At 41.6% G+C, this 24,332-nt stretch overlaps 1 protein-coding gene across 50 annotated transcripts in view; it reads right to left on the bottom strand.

The window, feature by feature from the left end:
- The window catches only part of Ttn (titin), a 272,483-nt gene that overhangs the window by 215,198 nt on the left and 32,953 nt on the right, over window positions 1–24,332 (bottom strand). For all 50 annotated transcript variants that reach the window (XM_039106393.2, XM_063284706.1, XM_039106391.2 and 47 more), the window contains 17 exons: window positions 23,903–24,184; window positions 22,993–23,259; window positions 22,634–22,906; window positions 22,144–22,407; window positions 21,792–22,052; window positions 19,796–20,056; window positions 18,989–19,252; window positions 18,639–18,899; window positions 18,259–18,519; window positions 17,546–17,806; window positions 16,636–16,777; window positions 16,382–16,547; window positions 14,163–14,394; window positions 12,505–12,789; window positions 12,202–12,327; window positions 7,543–7,731; window positions 1,956–2,012 (listed from right to left, as the gene is read on the bottom strand). In XM_039106393.2, coding sequence (XP_038962321.1) covers window positions 1,956–2,012; window positions 7,543–7,731; window positions 12,202–12,327; window positions 12,505–12,789; window positions 14,163–14,394; window positions 16,382–16,547; window positions 16,636–16,777; window positions 17,546–17,806; window positions 18,259–18,519; window positions 18,639–18,899; window positions 18,989–19,252; window positions 19,796–20,056; window positions 21,792–22,052; window positions 22,144–22,407; window positions 22,634–22,906; window positions 22,993–23,259; window positions 23,903–24,184 — 3,852 coding nt within the window. The remainder of the gene's footprint in view (window positions 1–1,955; window positions 2,013–7,542; window positions 7,732–12,201; window positions 12,328–12,504; window positions 12,790–14,162; window positions 14,395–16,381; window positions 16,548–16,635; window positions 16,778–17,545; window positions 17,807–18,258; window positions 18,520–18,638; window positions 18,900–18,988; window positions 19,253–19,795; window positions 20,057–21,791; window positions 22,053–22,143; window positions 22,408–22,633; window positions 22,907–22,992; window positions 23,260–23,902; window positions 24,185–24,332) is intronic.

Raw genomic sequence — 24,332 nt, forward strand, 5'->3', positions numbered from 1 at the left:
GGGCTTCCCTAACAAGATCCTCACTTCTCATGGTCATCAAGTTCATTTCAGACGATGCGTCTAAAAGACATAATTTCCTTTTCTCTAAGAAGATTTTTCTTGCCTCCCGTAACCGCTGCAACTTCATTTTGGTTTCCTCATCTAGGAAATTCTCACCTACACTCAGGCATCCTCTGACATCGAATTTGCTTTCTGACCACTCGTCCTTGCACACGTAAGCTGCTCTCCTGACAGGGCTCGCTGTCCTAAAGTGTATGGTTCTCATCATCCCCTTCTGTTCCACAACTTGCCTTTTGTTAAAGGGGGAGCCAGTAAATCTCAGGCCCACCTTTATCCTCTCCTCTCTCCTTCCCCCTAGACTCCCCGTGTTTTCACATGTCTGTTCTGCCCTTTTCAGAAATTCTAAGTACCTCTCGTCTTGCCCTTTCTGGATAACGTGCAGTGATGCACTGGACTCGGCGGTCCCCTCACTGTTTACTGCCAAGATCCTGTAACTGCCAGAATCTCGGGCTTGGACCCTTTGCACCTCTAAGCTGGAAGAGTGTTGGTGTAAGTCATTCTCGGTTCTTATCACCCTACGGAAACCTGTGGGGACGGGCCTATTATTGTGAAACCAAGTCATTTCTGGAGTTGGATAGGCCACCAGTCTGCATGTAAACACAACAGGTTCGCCCTCTAAAGCATACTGAAACGTGAGTTTTTGAGTAAAAGCAGGCTTGAAACATTCGGGCCAGGAGCTTGTGGACGACATTCTATTTGCATATCTCCTGGCCATCAGGGAGTGGTGGTCTATGTCTTCAGAGTCAGAGAAGGCTCCTCGAGTGTCTCCTGCGCCGTCAGCTTCCCCCTCAAAGAGCTCTTCTGAAAGATAATTAAATTACAGAGCATTTTACTATTTTCTGCAGCACTTGGAGAAGTTGAAAATAAATGAAATTTTTAAAATGGGAAATGAAAGGAAGTGCATGCTACAGAGTCTCACAAATCCGTAAAAAAGTCACTCACCATATTTGTTCGAATAAACGCAACACCATGCTCTGTTTAAAAGATTCTGACACGACAATCGTTCGTTGTCTGGTCTTTTCTTCAGACTGCTGAAATTTCTTCTTGAACAAGCAAAAGTGCATTTCAAAAGTAACAAATTCCTGTGTGTATTTGTTTTGTGAGCAGGACAACTTTGCTGGTTTGATGGCTAAGAGAGAAATCTTACCCGACTTGCAGAGTGTAGAATAAACGCCCTTTCTGATCCTTTTGATTGTAGATTGAAATATTAAAATTTTGATAATGAACTATTTAAAAAATATATAGAACTAAAATCATAAAGAATTAGATGACATAAAATGAGAAGGCGTTTATTCGAACTAATACAGCTATAAGAGTCACAACAGTATGCAAAGTAAGCAGGCAAGGGTCACGAGATAGCTATCTGCAAGCCAGTATAAGAGACATGTCATGTTAAAGTGATCTGTGTGCATGAGGTCTGGACCAAGAATGGGAATGTAAGGTTTTCACACATCCTAAAAGAGAGTAGCATTTCCATTATAATTTCATTCATGACATTGCATTCTGGAAATTGCAGGTTAACCCCCGTCATTCAATTCAAGTCACCGTGATTTTGAAAAACAAACCTCTACGTCCATGATTTCATGCATTAAAATGACAACCGTTCATAGTACACACCTTCCAAGATGGCTGCAAACATAAAACTGAACGTGGCTGATAAAGTTTCAATGTAAGACTTTTTTAAAAAAAAAAAATACCATTCAACAATTTACTGTGAAATGCACAGAACCGTCAGCATACTAAACCAGGCATGCGACATAGGAATATATTCTCAAAGAGATATATTTGTACATCTATGCCGTATCCTCGAAAATTCTAAGAGATATCAAGTAGGTCAAGGGTTCTGCTAATCCTCCAGAGTTGCTACTGTAACCTCACATTCGTCATAACGGTACCTTTCATCTCCATTTCAATTTGCTGGCCGATCTGCTCATGTAAAATTGACTCAGGGGCTAAAATAGAAAAGCAACAAGAAACCTGGGTGAGTGACTGCCCACAACTTCTGAATCAACACACGATTTATGTGACAATCGCTGCCCTTCCGTTGTAAAATGAGAAGATGCATCCCCCAAATACCCATGCCAAAGGGATCGATGAGCGGATGGATCACAGATTATTACAGAGTCATGTTCCACTCCCCCATGCCTTCACATGCACCCAGAAAAGCAACTCCCAAACTAAAAATACTCTCTTCGTCATGTCCTGCCAACTGCACACGTGTAAGACATGGAAACCACATTTATTAGGAACATGCACTTGATCGCTTGCCACTTCTGTTTATTTCCTGGCCTCTTGATTTGAGTGTCCTCTCAAATTTGGAATGATAACAACATTCAATGACATGGCAGCCAGTGGACAAAGACTTCTCAACTCTTAAATTTCTTTTGTTATACAAGGTACAGGTTTAGGATTAGGGCACAGTGGTCTCTAAGACAGCTTCCAGAACAAGGCTGGTAGCCTGGGACACACGTTCCTCAATTCCTGTAGTTCTGGCATTGGCTATGAGGGCCTTTCTTGCATTTCCTTGTGATCTTTGGCACGATATAAATGACAACCCTGACGTTTCCTTTAATTCTTTTTTCTCTACGAATTGTTTTCATTTGTTAGTTTCAGACGTTAAAGGTATCATTACACTCTCAGTATCTGAGTGGAGTAACGTTTGTAACTACTCTCCCTTGTGATTCTTTTGTAGCTAGGGAAAGCTATGCACTAGTTGTGTTTGGAAGAACACAACGCAGGCTGAATCCCAAGAAGATGGATTGTCACTGGGACAGTCTCAAAAGCAACATCCCATGTTTCTATTTTGTTATGCACTAAAGACCATTGTTCAAACAGACTAACAAGCCCTTCATGTCCCCATCTGATCTTTATGGACAGCCATGTAGCCTACATAAATGATTTAGATCAAAATAAAAGGGCACATACAAATACTGACTTCATGTTAAATAACTAGATGCTTGTGCCCAATCCTTCATTCTTCAAACACCCAAAAGTTTTTCATCCTTAATACTTTTATAAGTGCAAGAAATGCTGTTTGGATTTAAAAAGAAGTGTTCTCCTGTTCCAATAACATTTTGATAACATAATTGTAATGGAGTACAGAAGAATTCCTGGGCCAAAAGCGCCCAGTTCAATCTACTCTGTGAAGATGACATTCAGCCATCTTCACTGTACTTTACAGAAGAGATCTGAAAGAGTAACACTTTTCCCACTTCTACAACACAGACAACTCCCAACTGCGCAACGTGGTAAAGCTGTTACCTCTGTCACCTACACAAGTCACAAACAGCCCCTCTGTATGAACAATCGTTCTGCGTGATTACTGTGCTAGCAAAAACTTTAGTAAGACTGAGAGCCAGTGCTCTGGACAGGGCCACTTTGTTTGCTTAGACATTTGCATTGTTCGTTATGGAACTAGATCCAGAGATTGCCAAGGAACAAAAATCTCAGATTCGGCAAAGACTCCACTTTGGGTGAGAGGGATTGCAGACATAGTAAATGAATGAATGAATGAAACTGATTCTCCCAATTGGCAAGAAAGAGAACCAAAATTCAGTACAGAGATAGCTATACACAAGACAGAACTTTACTGCTCCCTTGTTATCTCTAGTATCCATCCACCATTTGAAGAGGATCAGGGAGGAATTTGTGGCTATTCCTTCCCATAACCCCTAGGATGCTTGACATCTGCTTGACCCCTTCCCACGTGACCCAGTAAAGGTCCTTTGCCTATAGATACATAACACAAGCTCTGGACACTTCAGATACGACATTCTCATCATATTTGTACCTAAGAGGCAAGGTCATGGATAAGGGGAAAATTATGCTTCTCTCAGACAAATTTTTCTGCATTCTTTCAGATACAATAGAGATTCAGGTACAATAACAACTTAAGTCATGATGTTGCCAGGAGAAAATTGCCATAATTTCAAGAGAATACAAGACTGTAAAAGCAGTATCATTTATAGAAAAACTATCTATAGACCATTAATCGTAGTCCAAATAGAAACCTATTATTGTCAATATCCAATTTTCTGTTTTCATGGCTTCCCCATATAAATCTAGAACCTTCAGGCCTGAAAGAAAAGGACAGTGACTGCTGAATGGGACACTCACTCATCATTAGGGTAATCTGTTTAACTCTTACTATGGAATCAATTCAATTGAAGTTCGAATCAGCGCCAGACACAATGATAACTACCCAAGAAGAAGCTGGCAACTACAATATTTTAGCCCTATTTGGTGCTATTTTCAAGCTTTGTCTCTGATAAATAGCAGAAAAAGAAGTCCATGCCAAATAAATTGGATTTCCTGACGCTAGCTTTCAAAGTGAATCTGCACTGAGAGTTAAATTCTCCTACAAGTTTGGCCAACGACTTAGCCTACCTTCATAAAGTACTTATGGGTTAGATGCTAGAGGTGGGTTAAGGAACATGATCATTGACTCAGTTTGGTCGCCTGGGAAGCTTCATAAAATGATGAAGGTGAAACTAAAAAAAGTTATACATGGCTAAATGTCATGTGACCAATTCTGCACCCAGCCCTGCTGAGGCCGTCTCTCTGTAATCACTGCACAGCCCAGCACTACAGCCCTTAGTCTACTAGCTGAACGTTGCCTATGCCAGCACACTGATGCTTCCGTTCCGTGGCTGCCCCACTCTGACGCCTCTGTGGTTACATCTTCGTGAGTCTAGATTCTATCAACAGAAAAGTCATCTAGACTACAGAGGAACTGAGCAGTGTTGCCACACTTAATAGTGAGGTCCCAAAGAGGCAGGAGAACCTTCAGCATACCCTTCTCTCCCTGGACTTTCCGGCAGATCTCCCTGATCACTCAGGACAGGGCACGGCATCGTGGAACAGAGGCTGCTGTGTAGGAAGAGCTCTGAGATACGTTCTAAAAAAAGCTACACTTCGTATTCATGCAATGATCTTTGACATGACTTCATTCCTTTGGGGCTATTTTGCAACCCTCCTCAGTGAAAGAGGAAGTGGCTGCTGTCTGTGGACTCTGACGTCCTTCCTAGGACTGTCTATCTGGAGCTTGCACTATATATTTAAGCCACCTGAAAAAGAAAAGAATGTTATGCTTCCTTGCTTGCCTAGGTCAGTGACACAAAGGGCACGGAAGAAGAAGATGAAGGAGGCCACTGTCATGTGAAAAGGTCATGCCAGGTGCAGTGTGCTAGAATGTAGGACCCCACAGGAGAACATTCACTGCCAACGGTCAGCAGTGGGTGGTTTCTGAAGGCTAATGGGGACAGTATGCGGCATCTGGCTCCTTCCTTCTGTCCTCTCTTCAGGCCTGCAAAGTAACACAATCTGGTTCCCTCTCCATCTCCACCTTCTTTAGCTGACTACATTTGGTAAACCATTCGTTCTCCATCATATGCTTTAATATATTATTAAGCAGAAAGATCATTTGGTGGTGAGGCGATGTAACAGACGCCTTTGGCAAAGTCAACCCCTCTCCTCCCAAAGAAACCAGGCAAACAAAGTTGCTGTCTAACAAAACAGTGGTTTCCTATTTCACGAAACACATGTTCCAATCAGATTCAACTATGTGGGTTAAGCCTGCAGATGGAGGCTTAGTGAGATGTACTGCATGCTACTTGGTTAGTAAAGCGGGAATCGATCGACGTATACAGTGAAGCAAGCAGCGGGGACTCTTATTAGTAGCAACGGGGTGGTAGACAGCAAATCAAAGTCCTTGGAGCAAGAGGGGCTTTACCTTTCGCAGTCACTGTGAGTGTAGCTGCACAGGTGGCTTCCCCAGCGCTATTGGCTGCTCTGCAAGTGTATTTCCCAGCATGCTCTGGGTAAGCATCAACTATAAGCATTAAAGCCATGCCTGTGGACTCCTCAAAATGGAAAACTACATCTTTTGATGGTAGAATTGGCTGGTGGTTATGAAACCACTGGATTGCTGGTTTGGGAACACCAGAAACCCTCGCGTGAAATCTGACTGTCTCCCCGCTGTGCACCCTGAGGCTTGGCAGAGGCTGGATGAAGATGGGCTTTTGGCCAAGGGCCTCCTTCATAAGTGAAACTGATGGCGAGGCATGCCACTGAGACTCTGGTGTAACTCCTTCAGATTTGCTAAATCCTGAAAAGAAGCACGCCAGTTTTTAGTGCCTTTCCCTGTTTAAGTAAAAACTCATTTGGAATTGTCTATTTTAATGTTACCATAGATTTCAGCGATGATCTAGAATTCAATCTGATCCTAAGGCTTTGACACTATGGAATCTAAGTTGCACAAATTCTTGACCATTTTCCAGACAGATAAGGTGAAACGATCAGTTGAAAGAATGAAGGAAATGCCACAGACCAGGGATGTAATAGTGGAGAGTGCGACTAGATTCAGGAATTAACTTTCCCACTCTGTGTCTAAATCAAGCCTTTCTATTTTGCAAACCACTTTAGACTCATTATTAAGAAAATCTGTCACTATAACCATTAAAATTAAAGAAGAAACTGGAAGTTTCCCTAAATCCTTGTTTTCTTTATACTTCATGTAGAGTACATTGATAAAAAAATAACATGATTGTGTGTGAAATTCTTTTATAATTTTTAAATTTTATTTTAGTGTGTGTATGTATGTATTTGTGTATGTGTGTGTGGTATATATATATGTGTTTATGTGTATTTATGTCTGTGTGATGTGTGTGTGTGTTTAGGAGTGTGTGTGTGTGGTGTATATATATGTGTGTTTACATGTATTTATGTGTGGGTGATGTGTGTGTGTGTGTTTAGGAGTGTGTGTGTGGTGTATATATGTGTGTTTATATGTATTTATGTGTGGGTGATGTGTGTGTATGTTTAGGAGTGTGTGTGTGTGTGTGTGTGTATGTGTGTGTGAGTGTGTGTTGTATGACTGTGTGTGTGTGTGTGTGTTGCTGAGGAAAAAAACTCAAGACCTGGAGCGTGCCAGGCAAGTGCCACTGAGCCACACTCCCAGCCCACTGTTACTCTTGTTTTGAATTAAAGTCCTCAGTGATTGAGAAACTGATTCTGACTATACTCTAACTAATGAACAGAAACATTAAGGCACCTTAGCAGTGGGGCTCTAGTCTGGGTCCTGTTAGTCTTGGTGAGTATATTTACCTTGTGCTCAGATCTGAAACTGTCTACCGTAATGCTAGTGAAATCAGACTTCTGTCAACACCACGTGAAGATGGTCAGATCTCTATCCTGGCTCAGTAAGAAAGCAAATATACCCCATTTCCCCCCAGCACTGTTTGCTACAGTCTGATACATGCTGATCAGGAAGCAGAGAAGCCATCGGAGACAGTAAAACATCACAAAGCTTTATGGAGAGAAAGCAGGGCAAGTAAAAAGACAAGGGCCCACGGAGAACGGGGAGCAGAAACTGCACAACATGGAAATTGTGAATTAAATGGAAGGAATGAAGGACAAATGGTTTATGTGACGTCCTTAGTAACTGTTACTGGTATTGTGAAGTTCTTAAAAATCTCACTCTACCTTCCAGTCTCAGGGTGGCGGTGCTGGACACTTGGCCCACAGCATTATTAGCAACGAAAGCGTAAGTTCCTTCGTCCTCAGGGAAGGCTTCAGCAATCTCCAACTGGTAAGTGTCTTCAAACTGTGTCATCCTGAAGAACCGAGATGGTTTGATTTTCTTGTCTCTGCAGTACCAAGACACCTTCAAATCTGCAGAAGAAAACATTTAAATCTTTTAAATGAGGGGTATCTTTCTATTTATCTATAAACACAATCTTGATTAGGCTACAGACCATTTTCCATTTTTTTTAGCTTAAGGATCTTATATTTTTCTTCTGCACACACCACACCTGCGCTATCTGTCTCTCATCTTCCAGAAAGGAATATGATTCTAGAAAGATCCAGCTTGTTCAATTGTTGAGCTAGGTGCAATGTTTCAAACCCTAAAGTGTTCATTTCACTCTTTAAAACCCAGCTGTTTGAGACAGAGTCCCACGTCTCCCACACTGCCCTTGAACTTGCTAGGTTGGTGACCTTGGCATCGGCTTTTCCTGCTCCTGCCTCTAAAGTCCTAATGTTGGAAATTTCACGCATGTGATACCAATCCTAGCCATGGGGTTTATTCTTTTCAGGCATTTGCATCAGTGGCTTGGGAAAGAATTTATTTGTGAAGCACTATGAAGGATCTGGAAATTGTGGCCAGGGTTCCAATTGATGGAATATCAGGCAAGCACCTACATCAGCTTGCAGAAGGTAAATAATCAAGAAACAAATCAACATCCCATCAAGCCTCAAGTGGACAGCCTTATATCTCTCCATTTTATGACCAATGAGCTGATGTCAAAAGACTTGAGCAAAAATAGTTATGTCGTAATTAGCTGTGCTCAAATGGACAGAGAAGAAAAAACCTCAGAGTTTAGGCATCTTCAACTCCTTTAACTATGTTTCCATTGTGCGATCTTCATGAAAAGAAAATATAGAAATCAAGGATGAAATAAAATATTACCACATGGCTGTACTTTACAAGAATATACACTTTTAGTCGATTGTGGTTAAGGTCAGAACTGAGCCATCTCAGACAGTTGGGACACCATTTCCTTACCGAGTACTATGCTAGTTAGTATCCCGATCATTCAGAATTTTGTTGCCACTGTCAATCTATGAATGTCACCCTCCTCCCAGTGATAGCCACTATTTATGAAGTACAAGATCTTCTTTCTAAGGATACAATCTTTGACATTCCCTAGGTTATACGGTAATTAGAAAATGGTATGTGATAATATCGTTTGCTAGCTTTTGACCCAGGCCACGTCATTTAATATCTCTGAATCATGTTCCTCATCTATCAGATAGGATGAATTCATGGACTAAACACTGCATACAGTGGTTGGCAGAGCTCAGTGACACAGCACGTGTGGAATGACTCACAAGCCACTGAGATAAGGGAGTTGTTAGAGAAAACAGATGCCAAAGGAGATCAGTGGTGTCTTCAGTAAAAGGCCAAGGGCATGTGATAGGCAAATGACACAATGAATTACACAGCCATTCCATGAACTATTCCTTGCATGTGTGTATACATGTGTTGTGTGTGTGTGCATGCATGTTCGAGTGTGTGTGTGTGTGTGTGTGTGTGTGTGTGTGTGTGAGAGAGAGAGAGAGAGAGAGAGAGAGAGAGAGAGGAACTGCTAACAACCAATGCAGTAAGTGGAGGGAAAAACGAAATTAAAACCTTTCTTGGCAGAGGCGGTCCATCTGGCTGGCCTGCCACAGTCTGCTGCTCATTGCCAGCTTATGGCTTCTGGGAGGCTCTCCGGTCTCCCACTCCTTCCCTCTCACCCTTGTATCTGGCTCCTTAACCATACCTTCCTCTTCCTGAATCCTTAGCTACTCTTTTCCTCCTGTCCCGGGTCTCCTTGATAAAGGCCTCATCAACACCATCCAAGCTTCTCTCCTGGCCAACATCCATCTGTACCTTTCTGCCCAACCCAGGATGATGTCTAAAGACGGGCTAGACTGTGGTGCTTAGAAGCTTATTACGCCTTGAGCTGCTCCTTGATTGCAAAGAAGATCAACTAAATAAAATCCAGGCACAAAACGGGGGCACTCTGCTGTCTGGCGTTGGCCTCTTGCCTACTCCTGCCATTGTGTTTCCACTAAACGCCAACTATCCACAGGTTTCATTCAAAGTTCTCTGTGACTTATAAAAGCTTCCTTCTCTGCCTGTCACACTGTGTGTACTCTAGTCCTACTACACTTTGTTCAGTGCACACACCTCTCCAGTTCTCTCTCTCTCTGACAGAGAACACTCGGTTTATGTGACAGTGTCTGTGACTATGTGTTCTAGTCACCCGTGTGTCTCTTCACCTCTTGGAAGGCAAAAGCTTCATCTGGCCACTCACATTCACGCTTTTCCAAATTTCCTTTTTTTACCAGAAGGGGGCACCAGAGACCTTCAGCAAATACCGTTTTCCCAAGGAGACAGTAGCCCCAGATTGTTTGCTCAAGCTTCAGAAAGTATTAAGGCTTCCTTCCTCCCTAGGACAAAGCCTTCCTCCCTTTGTCCCTAGGACAAAGGAACTTGAAAACTCAGAATCCTCTCCAATTTGTAGAAGGCATGATCCACTTCCTTAGGAAATACATGGTCAGGGTATGATGGGTAAATATTTTCAGTCTCAGTAATAAAACTTCATTAATTTGAATGTGTCTGGAAGGTAGTGCCATTTCATGAACTTAATTTATATCCTATTAAAAGCATGTCTGTATGAGGGGACAGTGTTTACATGTGCATAAATAGTACCACACATAAGGAGTTAATGAGTCACAAAGCTGCAAGGTCTTCTCTGATCAAGCGTCAATCGTGCCAAAGTGATTCTTCTTTATTGATTTTTAGAGTGTTACAGAAGATTCAGAACGCGTTGCTGTAACATTTAAGATAAAACTATAGTATGGTTTGTAAATGCATAATTGTTATATGCAGTGTTATAATTATTGCTGTCTAGTGACATGCATCTCTCTGTGTATATAAATTTTTTCTCTAAGATCCAATTCGTAAATACATTTAATAGTTAGCATATATTTCATTCTTGAGTGAAATGACTGTATCAGAAGAACATTATCAAGCTGCTGTCCTGCACTCATATTCAGCAGGTCTCAAAAACTGTGCTTCTAAGACACAAAGACCACAGAATTGGCCCTCAGTTTCCATCCAGTGCTAGCCTCTAAGGCTCTAATAGATGAGGACATTAGCACCGGTCACTTGGGAACCATGCCTACAGGTGCTTTACATACATCATACTTTAATTATACTCATATACTGAAGCAGGTCTATTAGGTTCTTAAATTAGCATCTCCATCCCAGAGGAAGACGCCATTAGGTCAGAAGATCTATGGAAATACTAACTTCTTTAGGAAAATAGCTCTTAGCAAGGCAGAAATTGAGTTATCAACTAATGGAAGCAGCATAATAAACAAAACAGTAACTGCCACGCTTTGAGAATCCCCCTGTAGTGTTGCTACACACATAGACACACACACACACACACACACACACACACACACACACACACACACATACACACCAAGAAAAATGAGGAAGTATTTTTTTTCATCCGGGGGTAAATCAATCATTCATTCCATTGATTTATCATGTGAGCATCTGAGTCAGACCATAATCATATTTACACTGTTTTGTTGGTTTTTTTTAATTGTTTTTTCAAAGTCAAGAGAGGGGAATTGCTGCTGGTATCTGAGATGCATGCCCACAATTAAAACCGAAAGCAGACAACTGCGATTGAATGGTAGTTATATGCCAAGCATTGTGTTAAATGCAGCCTTGACTCTTTCTTAACTCAGCCTTGTTGATGATCTGAAGTGCTTGATGTTATTTATTTTACAGCCATTCGTTTCATACTTCGCCATTTTATTTACTCTACTATGGACAAAGTATTCTTCTTGGGCAAGGATTCCCACGCTTTTTAGACCCTCTTCCCTATTAGAAGGCGCAACTCTTATTTTCAAACACCAGGTTCTAGACACTAAAGGCCAATCCCTGCCTTTGTGAGATACACATTCTGAGATTTAATAGTATTCTCATTAGGTTCATAAGAGACAGAGGACTGAAGAATTCATATGAATTCACAATTCCAATCTCTCCTTTGTATTTAAAGCTTAAACTTTTGTCCACAACTGGGAAATACCTTCCACATGCCTTGTCCATAGACATAATACCTCACATATAAGTGATTTCTCTTGAAATCTATAAAATGGTTACTTCAATTAAATTCATAACAATTGAAGCTTTGCCATGGTTTCCCAATTAAGAGATTAAAAATGTAGCCACAACCATGAGGAAAATAGATGTTTTAAAGATACTTGTGGGGAAAAAAAATCTTCAAAGGTTTTCAGAAAGAATAATTGCACCATCTTAACCATTTTCAAAGGTACAAACAAGTAGTATATATAATACAAGCCAAAATATGTGTGTGTGTGTGTGTGTGTGTGTGTGTATAATGAAGATATAATTCTTAATTAAGTCATTTCATATATCTGCTGTTAGATTTCCATTCAGGTTCAAAAACATCATTTGTGAGGGATGTTTACAAGGTGGGAAAGATTAAGAACACTATGCTTTACGCGTCCTCTGTAAACTCCAGTAAGGGTACATTTTTATGAAGTGCCTACCTGTCCCTGAAACTTGGCACTGGAAACGCGCTGGGCGCCCCTCAGAAGTGACCGCGTCCTGAAGTGGCGTGACAATGGCAGGCGGGTAAACTGGCATTTCCTGATCCGGAGAGACAACTTCTGGAACTAAAGAAAGAGACCTTAGAACTTGTCAAGGTTAAGTCTCCACATAGCCCTCTTGGCTGGACATCCCAAGAGAGTGCTTTCAGAGTTGGGGACAGTCTATTGTTACTACCCTGGGAGAGCTTCTGGCTGGCTCCTAAGGGCCTCTTTGTAAGCTGGGAAGCCCCAGGGCCTTCCTACCTTCCACAGAAAGAGAAGCTGATGTTGTGGCTACTCCATAGTCGTTCTTGGCTTCACAAGTATAGACAGCTGCATCCTCTGGGAAGGCCTCAATGAGCAAAAGCGTGTACTCCTGCCCATCGTGGAGAAATTTGCACTTGAAGCCCGTGGAAAGCAGCTGCTCTTCCTTGTACCAGGAAATCTTGGGCTGTGGTCTGCCTGCTATCACAGCGCAGAAGCGAGCTGGCTTGCCAGACTGTACGGTGACAGGCTGAAGTTCCTGCAGGACTTGGGGAGGCTCTGGAGCTAAAAGACAATGGCGGAAAGCAGCCCATGAAGGAGGAAGTAGGCAGTGTGCATCTCTACACTCCTTTGTTTCAGGATATCAGAATATTCTTTGCACTAAGAGGAATATTTTTTTTCTTTCAAGGAAAGGAAATAACTTCATGAAGAATTTTTTAAAAGAAAATGTTCACAGAGGGGTGCTGAGAGTGCCAGGTACCTATGTATAGCATTGTCATTCTGGTGTGATGTTGGGGTACACTAATAGACAATTAAACATCTAGAACAATCCTCATATCCTGCTTATTTTTAAAAGTCATTTGAGCAAATTCCACAGTGAAGGGGCTTATCGAATCCAGGTTTGTTCATTCTATAAGTGAGTATTATGGATTAAGCCACAGTTGCTGTTACGTACAGAGGCCAATGGGATATATCCTGTAAGCATGGACTGGTTGGATATTATTCTACATCAGTAGAGTGCAATTAAAAATTTAACAAAATTCAGCTTTATGATTATGCTCATCAGCGTATAGTCTCGGTGTTGGATGAGGAGACCGCAGACAGAAGAAAATAAAGGCCAGCCTCTTACATTTCTTCACTCCTCTATGCTTCCACAACTCTACTACCTCTGCAGAGGAGACAAAGCGATGCCATGGCAACTGCATCTCCCAGGGACACAGGAGAGCACGGTCAAGGGACCGACCATCTTTATGAGTGTTAAGACCAACTCCCAACTCCCCTCCATCTGACTCAAGGTGAGTTTTGTTTCAAGACAGCCAGGGGTGTGGCCAGGAGACCGGTTCTGTTCCTTTCTCTGTCTCTAGGTTAGGTTCAGGTCCTGACAAGCTTTAAATTCAGAGCTAGGGTTTCTGATGAGGAAAGAGGTTTACTGAGACCCTCCCGAGGACTGTTAGGAAGCTCCTGGTAAGAGATGAACAATTCCACCTCCAAAACCAAGCACTGATCTTAGAGCCTGGGGCAGAGAGAGCCTGTGGCTCTCTAAGCACTCCATGGTCTCCAAGGAGATCTTTGGATTTTCCCAAGCTTTAAAATGAAGACTGAAAATGCCCTCACTGCTTGTATAGAAGTGTTATTCACACCTCAACCATTAGGACAGAAAGCTGCAACTTAATGCAGTATATGAAAAGGCATCTGGAGTATATTACAATTGACACGCAGTGGATGTTCAGTAGTGTCAATCAAACAAATGGCGTTCTGGCCAGCAGGTGCCTCCTGGAAATGACATCCCAGTAACCCTTTCAGCAGCTGCTCTCTTTCCCCACAGGGCCAGTATGAACACAGATGCAGTTATATCCAGATGAGTGCCGTGGGTTTGTTAGAAAACTCTCAGGCACCACTACTGTAGTAACGGCATGGGTTGAAGTCTAACTGCGTACCATTGACATAGAGAGTCACGGAGCTCCTGTTTCTGCCGGCCACAAAGGTGTATTCGCCTGCGTCACTGTGCCTCGCTTCAGATATAAACATCCGGTGAATTCTTCTCTCCACCACATATTGGTGTCGTTCTTCAACTTGGAAATTGATTTCGATGCCGTCTTTGTACCAGTGGGCATCAACGTCATCTTCATTGACTTCGAACTCCACAACAGCACGCTGCTTCTCAATGACCTGTTGAGGAAACAATAGAGAAAACAGAGTGGATCCGATTTCAGTTCTGTTAATCCATTTCTAAAGCTCTTCACTTACAGGGCATTAAAAATCAGTACGTCGTGGCCCAACAAGTTGGCTGACTACAGCACATTTTAATGTTTCCTTCATATTTTGGACAAATAGCACTCAAATCTCTCATGTAGGGAATCAAGCTTATACCTGCGCTAATGAGGGAGGCTGCCCAAGTGACAATCGTTTCATCTTTAATTGTTTATGGTTTGATAAGTAATAACTGAATTGATGGCATTTTACACCTGGGGGCTTTTGATTATTAGAGGTCTTTAAAGCTACTCTTCAGTCTGATTTCACACTAAATGAACTATAACTTTATGGACTACAGTTTAAAAGCAAGAAAACTAAGGTTCAGAGCTAGAATATAAGGGGAAAGAGACTCAGCTGGATTGTATGAGTTTTCACTGCAAATGTTTTTAATACAACACAGGTTCTCTAAAGCATAGTGGGTTTTTTGTTTGTTTGTTTGTTTGTTTGTTTTTCTGGAAGAGAAAAATGATGGAGCTAAACTCAAAATTAATTTCTTGGAACATACTTCTTTCTCCATTATGTCATCTGGAAAGATCAGCACCCACAGGATAAGCACAATAAGCACACTGGATGGTGGGGTGTTTGCATGAGAATGACCTCTATGGGCCTATGGGCTCTTATGTTCAAATGTGTGGTCACCAGTTAGTGGAACTGTTTGGGAAGGACTGGGAGGTGTGGCCTTGCTGAAGTAGGTGTGTAACTGGGCCTGGACTTTGAGGTTCCAACCACCAATGCCAGGCTGAGTCTTTTCTCCCTGCCTACTGCCTATAGATCATGCTGGAAAACTTCTTCTTCAGCAGTACCTGGAAGTTCATGTCTGCTTCCTACCAGGATGATCATAATTAATTCTCTGCAATTGTAAGCAATACATTATTGCTTTCTTTATATGAGTTGCCTTGGTCTCAATGTCTCTTCATTGAGTAATAGAACAATGACTGAGACAGATGGCAAAAGTGTTTGCTCAGCATTCTTGCTAGGAATTGTTGTTCACACTGGGACGACTCTTAGGCCCACAGCAAGCATGCACAGACACGCAAACCCTACATACCTCTTCACAGGAAAAAACCTGAGAATATGCTATCTCCTAGATGTTCTTCTTATTGATAGCTAATGTGTGAGTGTCACAATTTAAATTTTAGTTTGTGGGGTTGGGGATTTAGCTCAGTGGTAGAACGCTTGCCTAGGAAGCGCAAGGCCCTGGGTTCGGTCCCCAGCTCCGGGGGAAAAAAAAAAAAGTGCACACAATGACCTAGCCCGTAATGGTCAGCACAGGAGAGGTGAACTTTAGGGGGTTGGGGATTTAGCTCAGTGGTAGAACGCTTGCCTAGGAAGCGCAAGGCCCTGGGTTCGGTCCCCAGCTCAAAAAAAAAAAAATCGGCTAGTTTGTGCCTGATTGAAGCTTCACAGTAAATAGTCACTTCTTCTATGGCAAAGTTTATACAGCTGTTTTAAAAGTCTATATTTTATTTTACCTTATGTGTTTGGGTGTTTTGCCTGAATGTATGCCTGTGTACCATTTGCATGCCTAATGCCAGAGGAGGCCAGAAGTGGGCGTCAGAGTCCCTGGGACTGGAGTTAGAGACTCTATATATTGCCATGTGGGTGCTTGGAATCAAATCCAGGTCCTCTGGGGAGGCATGAGGGCTCTTAATGCCTTAGCCATCTCTGCAACCCATCTACAGCTGTTTCCTCTGCATCTCTCTTAATGGAAGAAATCAGCTGGATAATGGATACTTGTTGACTGACAAGAGGCTGAGTCAACTGATGGCAGCATAAGAATCTAAGCCACGGGGACAAGATTTCAGTCTTTAAAATACCATGATTAGAAAAGTGAAAAGTAAAACAGAAAGCATAAGAGCGGAGAAAGAATGGTTTGCCAAAAAACCCAGTATGTAGACAATACCTGGACTTCCTTTTTAATGCTCCGGATGCGGACATCCCTGCCTTCTACAAAGAGGTTAGCAGTTGACATGTTGCCTCCCGCCACCACTGTGTATTTTCCAGCGTCAGACATGCGTGCCGATGGAATCAGAAGGCGGTGGACATATTTCTCCTTCTGAATCTTTATTCTGTGGAGGGAAGGAAGTGGGAGCTTAGCCCATAGGATTCAAAAGGAAGTTGGAATAGTTGGGGATGCGGGGACGCCAAGTGACTTACCTGTCCACTATCTGAAGCTCTTGGCCATCTTTCATCCACTGGACAGTGATGTCAGGCTCAGAAACTTCACATTCAAACATGGCTCGTTTCTTCTCTAGAACCTTAATGTCCTTAATGTGTTTCCTAAATTCTATATGACGAGCTGGAAAACAGAACATAGAAAATTACCAATTGACATCTTTATTGATATATAAGTCACATGCTATTTGATTTATCCTTTTGCAGGGGTGTCTGATCCACAGACATGGGGCTGAATCCACCCCCAGGATAGCTCTGAATGTAGCCCAACTCGAAATCTATAAGCGTATTTAAAACATTTTGAGAATGGTTTAGAACTTAGTTTGTAAATTTTTCTCATTGTTCTTAAACATGAACAAGACACCATCTTGTTACAGTGCCATGCAAAATAAACATGTACATGTCTTCATGTGGTTAATACATGTGATGTACCGTGGACACCTAGGCCAAGCCAGTGTAGCCCAGAGAAGCCAAAAGGTTAAACAGTTCTGATTTAATGTTTAATTTAATGGCTTTCATGGTATATATTATATAAGCATCACCATAATTTTAAAACCATTTAATTTTTCCCAGAAAATATCAGACAGTTCTTAGGCATCATATGCAAGACCACTTCCCATGACCTCTTGCTAGACAGAAGCTAATGATCTATGTCTCGATAGAGTTGTGTATCAGGGCCACTTCATATAAATGGACTCATACAGCATGTGTTGCTCTGTGGCTGGCCTCTATCATTTCTCATATGTGCTGGTAATTCCTTTTAATTTCCAATTACCACCCAAATTGGATGGACATACCTCACTTTATTTATCCATTCATTAATCGAAAGATTAATACTTCACGTGGTATATTCGACTTCATACCCCCTACGGCTACATCTAGGAATTCATACCTTCCACATAAAGGGTGGCCGTCGATGTGGCTTTCCCAGCCACAAAAGTGTAATCCGCAGCATCTCCGAAGTGGACATTCCTGATGTTCAGAGAGTGTGTCAGCTTCTTGGTTCTCATCTGGCACCTGTCAGTCGACTTGATCTCCACACCATTCTTTAACCATTTGTAAGAGATGCCTTCATAGTTAACTGTCACCTCGAAAGTTATGGTGTCCTTTTCTTCAGCATTGATGTCTTTCAGCATGGATGTAATCATGATCGCTGCAGAGGAGAATAAAAATGAGACACCTGGATATGCGGCGTAACGACATGGTGGGTTGTGACGGGTGCAGAATGCGAGTTTCTAATGCTTTTGGTCTATGTGCTGATGTGATTATAATTTAGAGATGGGAGCTTCGACACCGTCCATGTATGAGTGGAGACCAGCTGGGAGAGTGACAGGGACACAAAGTGATAGACCCAGATCATTTTCTAGGAAGACTTCTGATGATATTGCAATTAGAAACTTTTATGCAGATGAAGAGGCTAGCAGAGACTCGTTGTGAGCACACAGAAGATGTCTTATCAAGAATGCTTTAATAGATTCAATGACTGTGGGAAAAGTGTAGGATTCATAAGAGTAAGTCTGCTAAATATTTACATATGTGTATGTGCACATATACATCACATATCCACACACACACACACACGCACACACCTATATATTTACTTACGGGTCACTGTCAGGGTAGCACTGACTTGGTCATTGCCACAAACGAATGTGTATTCTGCTGAGTCCTCAGTGCTGGTGTTCATGATGATCAGCTGGTGGAGTTTCCCCTGCACCACTATCTTGAACTTTTCGCTCATCTCGATCTCCACACCGTTCTTCAGCCACATGGAAGGGACATTGAAGTGGGACACCTCACACTCGAAAGAGGCTGCTTTGGTTTCAGGAACCTCAATATTTCTCATAGTCTTCGTGATATGCAGTGCTTAGGGGGAAATCAGAAAGTGACTTGGTTAATTACTTTTAGACACCGATGAAGGAAAACGGAGTCGCAAATGCGTAAGACTCCCTGGGGAGATGCCACGGAGGCTGCCAAACACTTACTCTCCACAAACAGCTTAGCTTTGCACTCCAGCTGCCCCACCACGGCTGTGTACTCCCCAGCATCCGAGGGGGAGATGTTCTGGAGCATCAGCTTGTGAACCTTTCTCTCGGAAACCAGTCTGTGCTTGTCGCTAGGCTTAATCTCCACATTCTTGTGGAACCATTTTACTGGAACCGTGTCATGGGAAACACTGACTTCGAAGGCAACGGTGGCGTTCTCCAAGGCAGTCACATCCTTTGGTTTTTTAATAATCTTGACAGCTAATGGAGAAAGTTGGAGACATTCAGGGTTGCAGCTAGCACAGCGGTAACCACAGGTTGTCTACCTATACAAGTTTGAGTCAACTTACTCTCAACGTGCAGTCTGGCGCTGGCTCCTAGCCTTCCCAGTTTGAAGCCATACACAGATTCATCTGCCATGGCACAGTTTTTAATCTTCAGAGAATAAAGTGTCCCTTTGACCGAGATCTCATACTTGTCATTGGAATCTAAGACAACTCCATTTTTGATCCACTGGACCCCTTTGACATCTGGGTGTGTGAGTTCAACAGAGAAGATGGCGTCCTGTGTCTCTGTCACTGTGAGGTTCCTCAGAGTCTTCTTAATTTTGACAGCTGCAGCAGAATTAAGAGTTGGTTTAGATAATGTCAGTGATGACCAGCAAGCCAAAGAAGTTCCGAACCTGGTCACTTCCAAGCTGGTTAGCTTGGGAAAGAATGGTTAGCCAGAATTTTATATTTCTGCAGTCCCTCATTTTGAAAGACACTTGGCAATCACTTAAAATCTGAGCTCCAGTTGGAAGTGTACATTATGCAATGATTTGTCTGTACTTTAGTGATATGAAGTTTGCCTATAATACACTAACAGCTTACTAAAATGATTGGAGATGGGTAAAAATGGAATGTGGTATCAGAGTGTCTGAGGCAGCTATTTCAAAGGCCTCAAGCAATGATTTTATCAAAAACAAACAAAAACATATCTGATGAAAAATTTGAACATTCTCATAAAGGGTTTATAAGGAAAAGTTGATAAAGTGATGATGTTTTTAACTGAAGATGTATGTGGCTTTAAATGCTCACCAACTTGACTTTCTCAGTGGTAGCAGTTAGGGCAGTAGCAGGATTTGGGAAGGGTGAGGCTGTCCTTATGTCACTCACCTTCAACTTTCAGCTTGGCAGACGTTTTGGAGGTTGCAACCTTGTAGGTGTATTCTCCAATGTCATCTAACTTGGCGGCAGCGATGACAAGCCTCCTTTTGTGGCCATCGGATTCACTTCTGAAGTTGTTACTCAGAGTCAAGTGTTTTCCGTCTTTCAGCCATTCTCCCTCAGACTCAGGGTTGGCCACTTCACATTCAAACACAGCTTCCTGGGATTCAGCCACAGTCTGGTCTGTGAGTGGTTTGGAGATGGCCCCTCCTTCAGAGCAAGCAGAGGACACAGGTGAGTCCTTTAGCATATTCACAGACTGAAGAAATCATCGCGTAACCTCACATCAAATGTCAAATTGTAAAACATGATTTTAAACATGAATTTTTACCTATATTTAGAAAGTACCAAGAAATTCCTTATTTTAAGTATGCATGACAGAAAATAGAAAACAGAAAATACAGTGTGCAAAGGGGCAAAAAGGTTTACTACCAAATTCTGAAATCTGTTACACATAACATGCCATACAGACAACTTTCAACTCAATTTCTTGTGTTTGAAAGCATACTCTTTGGTCCTTTAGGAATTATATCCTTAGTATATTCTCCTTAGAATTTGAGAAAATTTTGCTGAACAAAATGTCAAAGCGTGTTTACTATTTGCTTATTTGAGGCACTGCCTTACTCTGTAACATGGTGTGACTCTAAACTCATGGAAATCCTTCTGCCTGAGCCTTTCGAGTCCTTGGAATTATAAGCACAAACCTATAATGATGTCCAGCATTTGTTAGTGTTCTGAAAAGAAGCATTAAACATGTTTCTTATATATCCAGATCCTTGGTTTGAAAGTACAGTTTCTTCTCCAGTGTTTTCTACTGGAGCCTCTCCCCAACAGCATGGGGAGAGGTTGCTGCTTTAATTACTTAGTTGCTTAGGCATCTGTTTCCTCTAAACTCTGAATTCTTCAAGAAAAGACACAAATCCACTTCCTTCTTATAATATCTTGCCTGTGGTAGGTACTTTTAAAATGCCAAGTAAAATCACATAGGGTTTTAAAGCCTGTAGTTTTACACACTTAAGAAGATATGTAACATACCTTATAAAAGTAAAGGACCTGAGATTTTATTTGATAGTCTTTATTTGATGGTCTTTTATGGCCAATTCTTTAAGGAAATACTAGGTCATAAAGTATAGACCATGAGACTTTCACGCCAACTAAAACACACTTTTACCATATGAACTGCTTACATATAAGATTGGTTGAATCTGTGAATCTGATTCCTCAACACTCAAATGTAATGAACAAAAAAATGTTAGTGATGATTTCTACTTCTGTGTTGACAAGTGGACTAATTATGAATCTTCATTGGAAAGCTAATAATTTCTGCCAAATAGGAAAGGCTGAGCATCCCCTTCATGTCATAAGAGATACACGGATCAAGTTGTTTTATAATAGAAAATATTCATTGGGTTCACAAACATGAAGTAAGAGAAAAACATTTTAAGGAGCAAGAATACTTAAAAAAGAAACAAATCTTTATTGAAGCAAAGTTAAAATGAAACTCAGTTTAGCAAACATTTACTGATCCTCTATCTTGAGGGGTACACAGAGAAGAGTAAGAAGACATTAATTCTACATGCAAGCGCTATATGCTCTTGTGTGGGAAAGGAAATAGGGAATAAGACAAGTGCTTAATAAGGACATTGAAAGAGATGATGACAAAAGAATCCTGGGGTTGGATAAGGAAGTGGAGAGATTAAAGAAATTCTCATGGAGGTGACACCTGACACTGACTTACAGATGGCATCGGAGTTGAGTGAACACTCACAGATTAGGCTGGTGGAGATGGAGGTGAGGACACTATGAGCCTTTAGATCAGTGTGATAAGAGGCATGGCAGTGGGAGATAGATGGGGATTTGTGGGAAAATGGGAAACAAGGACTTCATAAATGTAATAGTTGCTTAGTTCCCCGAAGAACTTAGGTTGAATGATCGATGTACAAACCTGCCACGGTAAGTTTTCCAGATGTTGTATTTTCTCCAGCATAAAATGCATATTCTCCTTCGTCATCCTTCATCATATTCAGGACTGTCAGTTTGTATATTTTCCCATGAGCTTCAATTTTATATTTAGAACTGGGCTTAATTTCCTGGCCCTTAAAATTCCATACAACATCAATTCCTGAGTGGGACAGCTCAACCTCAAAGACCACATTTTGAGTTTCTGTGCACGTCAGGTCACGGAGACCTCTGATGATTTTAATTTCTAGGGGGAAAAGAAAACATTCGGTAGTCATTATTACGGCAAGACTGTAAAATGCTTAAAGGAATGACAAGTTGCAGAGAACCATCCTTACTCTCTACAGAGAGATTACAGCTGGTTTCAACCCTGCCAACCATCAGTTTGTAAGGCCCTTCATCAGAAGCATGAGTTCGGTTAATCACAAGTCGCTGTTTGGTGCCTTTGACAATGGACTGTACACGATCATCAGGCTTGATTTGTTCGTCGTTTAGGTACCATTTAACAGACGTTACATCTGGAACCGAGACCTTGCATTCAAGTACAGCCTTGGTACCTTCAATCACATTGACATCTTTGAGAGGTGTTATCACGTCAACACCTGCAAAAGAAGAGACACAGAAAGAATTCTATGAATGTGAAATTTGTTTAAAATGTCTGCACATTCAAGTTCTGTGGCTCAATACCGATGGGAACATAAAACTAGATCTGGGGTTATAGCTCAACATAGAGACTTTGCTTTGCATGTGAAATACCTTGGGTTTGGTCCCCAGCATCATAAACATTTTTAAAGAGTAAGAATTAACAAAAAACTATGTAAGACTCACTATAGACAGAGACATTCCCACTGGTAGAGAGTCCAAGGGCAGGGATAGTAAAGGAGTAATTCCCAGCATCCTCTTTGGTCATGTCTTCAATAAGCAGCATGTGGGACTGCTTGTCTATTACAATGTGAACTCTGTCACTGTGCTGTACTTCTTGGCCATCTTTCATCCAGACGCCTTCTACATTTTCTAAGGAGACTTTGACTTCAAGTTGAACAATGTCACCCTCGCAGACCTTTTGATCACTAAGTCCTTGGAGAATAGCAATAGGTCGGGCTGTGATGGAAAGAAAAGAATGTTATTTTTTATCTTTAACCCTACTGATGATGCACAGTAAAGTTATTAAGGATGGGAAGACTCACGTTTCATCTTCAGTTTACAGGTTGTCTTTTTCCCATCAACAACAAAGCAGTACTCTCCCTGGTCCTCTTTGGTTACATCCTTGACTGTGAGGTTCTGGCGCCCACGGCGGGATGTAATTGAGTATTTGCCATTGGACTTTAACTCCACATCATTGTGATACCATTTACCTTCTATGTTTTCTGGGGATATAATACACTCTAACTCTCCTGAGTATGACTCTGGGACTTCTATGTCCTGAAGTTCTTTCACGAATTCAACTACAGCACCTGAAGAATAAAATGAAGGTGAATTAATGTCTTGGGAGAGTTATGCCACTAGAGTGTGGATAGAGATGTTGCCTTATATCTGTTATCTCCGACTTATACTTTCAAGATTGTCTTCTTCACATATCTTTCTGCTAGTGGGCTGAGAAAATTTTAATACAAATCAGTTATTTTAATTTTTGAATTCTTTTGGAATCAGGGAGATATGCTTCAATCAAGACATTTTAAAATGAGGGAAGAAAAGAATACTACTTTTAAAAAATTCAAATTTCAATACTATTAGCAATGTACGTTGATGACATTTGGTAATAAGTTTGTATCTAATTTCACTAAAGTTATTTTTATGAAAGGAAAAATGTCTAGCTCATTTTATCATAGAATAAAAAGCAATGACTCCAGCAATTGAAGGGGAGGCCGTTGGTCCTGGAGAAGCTTGACAACCCAGTGTAGGGGGATGCTGGAGCAGTGGAGTGGGAGAGTGTGGGTGGGTGGGGAAGCACTCTCATATAGGCAAAGGGGAGGGCAGATGTGGGATGTGGGGATGGTGGGGAGATAACCAAGAAGTGGGATATCATTTGAGATGTAAACGAATGGAACGACTTAAACGATGACTCCCGCAAACGATGCAGTCACTAATTTCTTTTACCTTCCACAATAAGTTTCGCTGTTGTTTTGATGTTTTCATCTTCCACAAGTACACAGCTGTAGTCTTCAGCATCAGATGTGTCAATGGTCAGCACAGACAGGAAGTGAACTTTTCGGTCCGAGTGCATCCTGTACTTATCTCCTGCATGAACTTCGATACCATCTTTATACCATTTTACTTTGACAAATGGTTCTGAAGTTTCACATTCAAATGTTGCCATGGTGTCCTTTTCCTTAGCAACAACATCTTGCAATTCTTGTGTGAAAGTGATCAATTGCTTGGCTATGGGGGTGGGGATGAGAATACAATTAAACTTTCAATTTGAATAATGGGAAAAGAAAAGCATTTAAATATGATAAGAGCTATTCATAAGCAGAGAGAAGGAGGAGGGAGGGAGAAGAGAGGTGGAGAGGGAGGGAGGGAAAGAGGG

This window comes from Rattus norvegicus, chromosome 3 (genome assembly GCF_036323735.1).
Source record: "Rattus norvegicus strain BN/NHsdMcwi chromosome 3, GRCr8, whole genome shotgun sequence".
NCBI lineage: Eukaryota > Metazoa > Chordata > Mammalia > Rodentia > Muridae > Rattus > Rattus norvegicus.